The sequence below is a fragment of the Misgurnus anguillicaudatus genome, chromosome 25 (assembly GCF_027580225.2).
Source record: "Misgurnus anguillicaudatus chromosome 25, ASM2758022v2, whole genome shotgun sequence".
Classification (NCBI taxonomy): domain Eukaryota; kingdom Metazoa; phylum Chordata; class Actinopteri; order Cypriniformes; family Cobitidae; genus Misgurnus; species Misgurnus anguillicaudatus.
The window spans coordinates 29,953,501-29,961,765 of NC_073361.2; the positions used below are offsets into that span (position 1 = coordinate 29,953,501).

The 8,265-nt window shown below is 37.6% G+C and overlaps 1 protein-coding gene across 9 annotated transcripts in view; it reads left to right on the forward strand.

The window, feature by feature from the left end:
* srcin1b (SRC kinase signaling inhibitor 1b) overlaps positions 1-8,021 on the forward strand; it is a 52,127-nt gene extending 44,106 nt beyond the window's left edge. For 3 of the 9 annotated variants that reach the window (XM_055182168.2, XM_055182173.2, XM_055182172.2), the window contains 3 exons: positions 94-213; positions 2,080-2,223; positions 7,593-8,020. In XM_055182168.2, the coding sequence (XP_055038143.2) occupies positions 94-213; positions 2,080-2,223; positions 7,593-7,616 (288 nt within the window). In that variant the 3' untranslated portion in view covers positions 7,617-8,020. Of the gene's footprint in view, positions 1-93; positions 214-2,079; positions 6,626-7,592 lie in introns of those variants that run through there. The other 6 variants (XM_073864140.1, XM_073864141.1, XM_055182170.2 and 3 more) reach the window with 5 other exon arrangements.
* The last annotated feature ends 244 nt before the right edge of the window (positions 8,022-8,265 follow it).

An 8,265-nucleotide genomic window follows, 5' to 3' on the forward strand; every position in this document is an offset into this window, starting at 1 on the left:
CACACGATGGTCATAATTTTCAAACAGGGCTGAGTTGTGCGGTTTGTCATTCAATACTTGCACAGTTTTTAGTCATTAAGGTTTGTGCGACAGGCGTTTCAGAGAACCCCAGTGAAAGAGAAGCTCGCGGTTCAGGCCAGATTCCCTGCAGATGTCTCATCTAACAGTGTTGACAGGGCAGGCCAGTGGATCAACAGCTCTCTATGGAGAGAGGTACAGTGATATGTGAGGTGTCAATCATCCGCTGTCCCTCTCAGAGCTTTCTACAACTTCTGCCGCTGTCTTCCACTAATCTTTTAACCGACTTCACTCTCTATCTCTCCTCTTGTTGTTTGTAATGTCAAACTCTGGTTATATCTGCAAAGTGACAGTAATGCTGTGGCATGGTTGTACTGAATCAATTTTAATGAGCTTAATGCATTGGAGAGAACCTTTAAAAGCCCAGAGCAAACAAGAAACACAAAATACATGTCAGCTAAGGGGGTCTAAATGAACTCCTGTTCTGTTTACACCTTCATCTAACATCATCGGTTTTATTTGTTGCATTAACTTTAATGCCTGTAAGGATCTAACGGGACACCTCCTGTCGGTCTATTAGATTAGCTTTGCTAAAGGGACCCGAGATACATAATAAGTTGCATTATGTGTTGTCCAAATGACAGATCAGGTGTTAAAGTGTGAAACAGTGCTAATTTCAGTTTTCTGACACACATGCATGTTGTCTGTCAATATCTAATATGTGCTGGTCAAGATGCTACACTATACAGTATTTCTTACATTCCCTGTTATTTCTCTCTCTTTAAAAAAATAAGTCCTTCTGTTTTAATGAAACATTTCCTGATTTCACTGTTTGAAATGATACATGCTTTTATCTAGATTTTTGGTTAGCTTTTGTCATCGACATCTTAACAAATTTAGACTCATTATGGTTAAATTAAAACTGCAATCCGTAACTTTAGTCAGTTAAAAATAAAATACAAATCACATTTTAAGTAAATACATAAAAAAATCTGTGTTTAAAATGTCTCCTTACCTCATGCATATATTAATTTGACCCATTGATTCGACTTTATGCGGCGTAGCAGAAACGGACACGTGGATGACGCCAGGGTGCCGCGAGAGCGAGTCGAAATTAGACTTCTCTGTATGATGTCTCGAACCGCTCTCGCGGTACCCTGACGTCATCTTTCTGCCGGTTCTTGCCGCGTTGCATAAAGTCGAACGCACATGCTAATGATTGAGGATTGGTCAGGTTTGCTTGATTACGTCTGTAAACAGAATACAACTATCGCGTTTGTGTGCTGCTGTAGATGGAAAAATGTTTCTACTTTGTTCAATTTGATGGCGGTGTTTAATCTGTAAAATTCAAGCTGGAGAATATCATACATGTCAATTTTTTACATTCTTGCATCTGATAGAATCAAACTGAGGAGAGTTTCTAGTTAAAAAGTTAACGCGACAGAGCTTGTGCTAAAATGTATCTAGGGATTAAATACTGAAGCAGAAATTTCGTCTGAACGGGTAAGACATCAGCAACGTGATTTATGTTGAAACATATGCTTTCATTTAGTCAGAACAAGCACGATAAGATGTACTTGTCATGTCAATGTAACGTAATGTAATATAATAACAGATTCGCTTTAACGCAGTGATGATCACAGACATCAGATTCATCTGCACGCCGGGCGAAATAATAACAGCAACAATAACAGCAATCCATAACTTTTTTAATAAAATACAAATCAGATGTTGAGTAAATACATTGCAAAGTATGTAAAATATCTCCTTACCTTGTGCATAGACCCTTTGAATCGACGTTATGCCGCGTTGTAGTAACGGACAGGCGAATGACGTCAAAGTACCGCGAGAGCGATTCGAAATTATACTTCTCCGTATGATTTCCATAATCGCTCTCGCGGTACCGTGACGCCATCTTTTGCCGGTTCTTGCTGCAATTTGATGTTTCAAATAGAAATTGTGATTAAATGGCAAAAGTTACGGATTGCAGCTTTTTTGTTTTCTACTATCAAACAACAATCTAACTTTCGGTTGCTTATTAATGTTTTCTTGGTTTCTCAGCCTGTAGGAACTCCACCGGGCTCGGCTAAACTAATGCAGTCGTCTGCTGCCTCTCGCCTGCGACACCTGCAGCAGAGCAGTCTGGAGCGCAAGAGCAGAAAACAACAGGAGGAGTTTCCCAAACTTCAACAGGGTCAGCAGCAGGTATTTCACTTCTAACAGAACCTGCTATCGTGTCTGACCGGCGTTCTCATTGACTTCACCTCTCTTCTACGCTGTGTTGACTCCAGAGACTGTACTGTCTGTTTCAGAGATCCACATTATTGTTTTCTGCACAGATGTGAAGTGTTTTACAATGTGCAGTGGGGTTCATTAGACACAGATCGCATTACATTCACAGATTTCAATTACAGATTTTTCTCTTTTACTCCAAACACATTTTTCTTCCAGGACAACAGAACAGCACAAGCGTATTAGTGCCAGTCTACCATATAAGGTATTAGCCAAAGGAAATAAAAACATGACACTGGATTCACAACATATTTTACTTCCGTTACACAATGTATCTCAGTGGATTAAAAAAAAAAGAATTTATTTTAACCATCAAAAATGAATCGTGCTGTGACACGTAAGTGTTTTTTGTCAGATAGTAGTCAGACTTGAATGCAAGCTCACAAATTCATGCCTAGATATTAATACCTATTCAGCTGTTCATTCACATTATCCAATAGCCCGATCAACCTAGTGACCTTAACAGAAATGCAAAGAGTTGGATCAAGTTGTTATACTTTGATAATTTATTTGAAATATCAATTCCTTCTCAGTTAGATCATGATGAATAAAATCTGACGTTTTCCATGTTTAAGGGCCCAGTGCTTCTATCAACCTAGAAAATGTGAACAAGAACAGCCCAGTAACTTAGTTTTGGTAAACCATTCTGTCCAATTGAAAATTGCCTTCCCTTGTGATGTCAGAAGGGGATCTTATTATAATTATACCGCCCCTTAATCTGCACTATCCAACCACAACACTGCCATTTAGTGTAGAGATCAGCTCATTGGCATTTAAAAGGACACACACAAAACGGCACATTTTTGCTTACACCTACAAAGTGGCAATTTTAACATGTTGGAGACACCAAAGATTTATTTTACATCTTAAAATAATCTTGTGAAATGTCTCTTTCAAGGAGTGAATATGGTACGTTTTGACTTATAGCTTAATTTGCATGGAGGGTCAGTTGGAATTTCTATGTTGTTCATTGCAAATATTCCTAGTTTCTGCTCGTGTTAGCCTTTAGAGACCAATCATCAAATCTCATGACAGCAGACAACTCTGGGCCAGATCCGGCCCGGAGTAATTTGCTGTCTTAATATATACATATATAATAGCTTGTAATGTGAAGAAGACCCACATTAAAAACATATTAAAGTGTATATTTTTTCACCATTAGAAACTAATGTGCGTTTGGAAAAATTGCATTGTATCAACCAATGGTTTGAGGTTGGGCGGGGCAACTTGTTTCCCAGACTGATGTAGTCTTTTATTCTAGTATGAAAACACTTATTTAGGACACTATGCTGATGATAGTCATTGAGGAAAAAAAGGCACTTTACCTTTAAAGAGGAAAATGCGACTGAACAATGTATACAAGCGAGTGAACAAGAAGCGAAAGGAAGAAATGTGCTTTTTAATGCAGCGTTGCACAGTGTTGTCTTATCAGTCAAGACAGCTTGCAAAGTCAGCGTTCCCCTAAATGTATCCCGAAAGAAAGAGAAAGATGGGACATTTAGTTGGAAAGAGAGGCAGAAAGATAAGGAAGAGATAAGACTGAAAGGTTTTATGCCTCTCTCTTCTTCATCTGCTCTCTCTCTCTCTCTCTGCCTCCCGCAGGGTTAAGCTGAAGGCTATTAGCTAACTGTACGCTTCAGATTTATCCAGCCTGCTGCAGTCTGTCTTATTCCCCTGTTATTTCACTTCAAGGGCAAATTAACGTCTCAAAAATGAAAACAGTGATTCTTTTAATTCGCAGTGACATGAGTGCAAGATAAGATATTTTACAGACAAACCAATTAAAGGCAGTCTTAGGAGGATCTTTTGACATATAACTGTTAAACTATAACTAATATACTATTTTCAGTTGTATATAAAGGAAATCACCATTTTGCGTCGCCATTTTGCACCGCCATGTTTCTACTGTAGCCCAAAACATCAAACTGCTCTATAGAGTGCGTTTCGTCACTACGTTGTCTCAGACGATGCCATGTTTGTCCTGTGGCGGCTACCGTAGCTTCTTTATGCGTTTCGAAAGGGAGGGGTGAGTGGTGGACTGAGCTGTTGGTTGCAGTTCTCAATCTCACCACTAGATGCCACTAAAATCTTCACACAGAAAGCATGTTCAGTGAACAATGACTACAGTTTCAGTTTGTTTCTTACAGAAAGCTATTGCACGACTTTACTTATGCATATGCATTACTTTATATTGTGTGCGTTTCAGCAGTAAGCTTTGTCGTGGCAGTAAAACCCAGATGCACTGTGTTGCATTGTATAGCAGACAGTAAATCAGACACGTATATCTCCTTTTGTGTAGGAAAGAAATTATTTGGAATGACGTGTGCTGAGTAAATGTTTGATTTATTTAATGAAAAACTGAAGAAAGTATACAGAAAGAGAGAGATTTTGTAAGAAGCCTCATCTGTCAATCAATCGTCTTGTAGTCTGTTGTCAGGGATACCCATCATCACTCAGCGTTTCTAAGGCACAGACTGAAAGAATTAAATGGACAATCACCATGGCAACCACAAGAGACGGGCAGGCAGTTCCTGTATAGCAACCACCCGAGTCTTTGATACCATTTATAAACCTCTGGTTGGGTAAAATATGGACAAAACCAACCATTGGGATTACTTTAACCAATATTGGGTTGTTTTAACATATGGTTGGGCAAACATGTAAACATGTTAAGTTTACTATTTAGTCATCTAACTCTGAATTTGTTTCAAACATTTTGCAAAGTGTAGTATGTTATGTGTCAACTATCAGAACTGCAAAAATAGTATGATAGTTTGACATGTTTATAAAAAAGATGCCTCGTATTATATTCCCGTAGATATGCCTCTGATAAATGCACTTAATACACTTTAAAAAGTGTTCAAAGAAGTAAACTACTTGTGAAAGGGATCGCTCACCCAAAAATCAGAATTTTTGTTAATATAGGGCTGTCACGATTATGAAATTTGGCTAACGGTTAATTGCCTAATAAATGATGACGATTAATTGCCTTTTTTTTGTGGTTTGACGATTATTATGATTGTCTGTTTTATTGCTTTGAAATTTAATTCATTAAATTCATCTCCATGTTGTGATTATTTAAATGAAATCTTTTGCAAGAATTACCTGGCAGTAAATATTAGTACACATAACACACATTTAAAAGTAATTATTTAATGAATATATCTTTCAAAAACTGAAAATTCTTCAAAAGAAATAAACACAAGAAAGTGTCTAAAAAATACCTGAAAATTAAAATGCAATATGCAAAATAAACTATACCAGAACAGGCCTAAATAGTAGCCAATCCTGCTAAGGTCATATTAGTACTGGATCACATTCCTGTAGTGGCTGCAAAAAAAAGAATAATTTCCTGCAGCTCCCCCTTGTGTTTTTTAGAGAGATTTGCAATCATTGCGGTGATCTGAAATCATTGCGAGATCAAACAATCGCGATGAGACGATTATTTAATAATTGTGACAGCCCTATTTACTCACCCTCAGGTCATCTGAGATGTAGTTGAAATAATATAATGATAAATAAATGATGCTCAGTTTCTGGTACAGACTGATCGATTGGCTTCATAAGACCTTTAAATATCGTAATTTTTTGTGTTTACTCTTTTTGAACTATCGGAGACACAGTAGCACCCCAGGGTTAATTATAAAGTCAGTGCCAAACAGCTCCGGCTTTATTCCCAGGCAAGGATCTGACTAATCTGGCACGCCGTAGATTCAGACAGGCCGTCCTCTTCCAGAAAGGAGTCTGCTTGGGCTTAATAGGAGGTCTGTGCCATGAATCTGTCCGTTCATAGCGCCGCTCTGTTGGCTGTTAAGGTGCAACACAAAAGTCTGTAAAGATTCAGTTGGATGGGATTATTTATTCCTAAAAGGTCAAATAGTTTGTTGGCCCCGAGTGCCAAGGACGATTTCTATAGTGGGTGAATGTGTCATTTTCTGGCCTCGCTCTCTGTTTTGTTTGTATCTTAAGGGTTTCGAAGGTTGCTGTAGATGTTTAATAAGGTGAACTAAATCCCGCTTGTAGCTCTCGGCCCTAAACACGATGTAGGAAAAATGATTCAGCCTGCTTTTCAAAGCACAGTTAGCAGTGTTCTTGATTTCTGATGTTAGGACAGGGATAGATTCAAATCTTTTATTTGGCGAATAATTACTTTATCTGAGGAAAAAATGACTGTGTAGCGAGTAAAAAGATTCATCATGAAGGTGAAGAAAATAAATGCTGCTAAAGATGTTGTAAATGAAACCCTGTTACATAACAGATGTCACATTGTGTCCTTATCAAGTGCGATATGACAAAAAAACATACAAGCAGTACATACAAACAGCCAATCATTTATATATTCACTGCACTTTTTCTTCTTAATCAATATGGTTTGACTGTGGGCGTGGCTATACCGTGATGATGTGAATTAGCAACAGAAAAGTAAAACTGAGCTTTTTAATAGTGTGCCTGTTCACAAGACTATATTTTAAATCAAACACGAGTTCTGACTGTGAGGGTGTTTTCATAGCACACTAATATATCTTATACTTGCAACAAAGTGTTAATAGCATGATAAGTGTATCAGTGTTTCAGTGTTAGACTGTTGATTGATTAAACGTTATGAATCAATAACCTTAAATGTCCTTTTTCTTACTGCGACTACCACTGTAACTAAAAATGAAGAAACACCGCCCCCTCATGCTTATTAGAGATATGACAACTTGAGAAATACACAACATTAAAATGATCTCCTCTAAATCTATGCATTATTTTTTGTAACTACATCAGAAAGATTTTTAGAAAGTATTCATTTAATCTTTGTTTTTCTCTCTCTTATCCACTGACCTGTCCAAACTTGCTTGTATCTGATCCTCAGTCAACCCTTTCCTGATCCTATCATAGATCAAGGCTTTTATGTGGATATAAAGTATATGGTTTAAGATAAATATGCCTCCTATACAGTGCATTCATACAATAAGAGAAACATAAGTAAGTACAGATAAATTTAAAAATAAGAAATGAATAGGTTTCTAATTCATAATTCAGGATATATGAATAAGAACATTATATACTATGCTATGGTATGCTCAAAGTGGTTTTGTCTGTGATTAAAACCTAGTGACCTCTTAATTTCAACATTTTTGTTGTATTATAGTAGAACCCTCCACTACTTTTTGCCTTTCTACCTCAGACTGTCCTATAAATCTTGTTTGTACTGGCATGTTGACTATCAGCCTCTTCGGTACTGTCCTTAGTGTCCCTATACGCCCCTTTTACCCTGAGATCTGATCCTATCCAAGGTGCCCACCGCGTGGCGACGATGACCCTGGAAATCCAGGAGAGCCACAGGTGACCACTAAATCACACATGGAGGCAAAACCTCTCCGAGACTAAAGCACAAGGCATCTCACAGTACTGAAGAGCTTTGACGGAGGTATGAATCTGATACTAATTTCACAGTAAAGTCTCATAAAAAGCTGCTTGGACATTACGGATCACAACCAATTTATCTACTGTAAAGTAGCAAATGTCAAACTACAGTACAACTTGCATAGAAATGTAAAACACTTAAATGGTACAACAATGCTAAAATAAAATGATAAATGCGTTTTAGACACAAGCTTAAAGAAATATTTCACTTTCATAATTTACACACCCCTTGTCACCCAAGATGTTAATGTTTACAGTTTCAATGCAGTTTAAAATTTCAGTTTTAATGCAGCATCAAAGGGCTCTAAACGATCACAACAAAGGGTCTTGTATAGTGAAACGATCGTCGTTTTTGCAAAAGAAAGTACTTTTTAACCTGGCGCGTCACAGGGCTGGTGCAAGGAAAAAAGTTCTGGTTAAGAAGTACTTGAAAATGATGATTGTTTCACTAGATAAGACTTTGGTGTCTCGGTTGGGATCGTTTGGATCCTTTGAAGCTGCATTGAAACCGTATACGGTTGAGGTCCACTAAAGTCCACTATT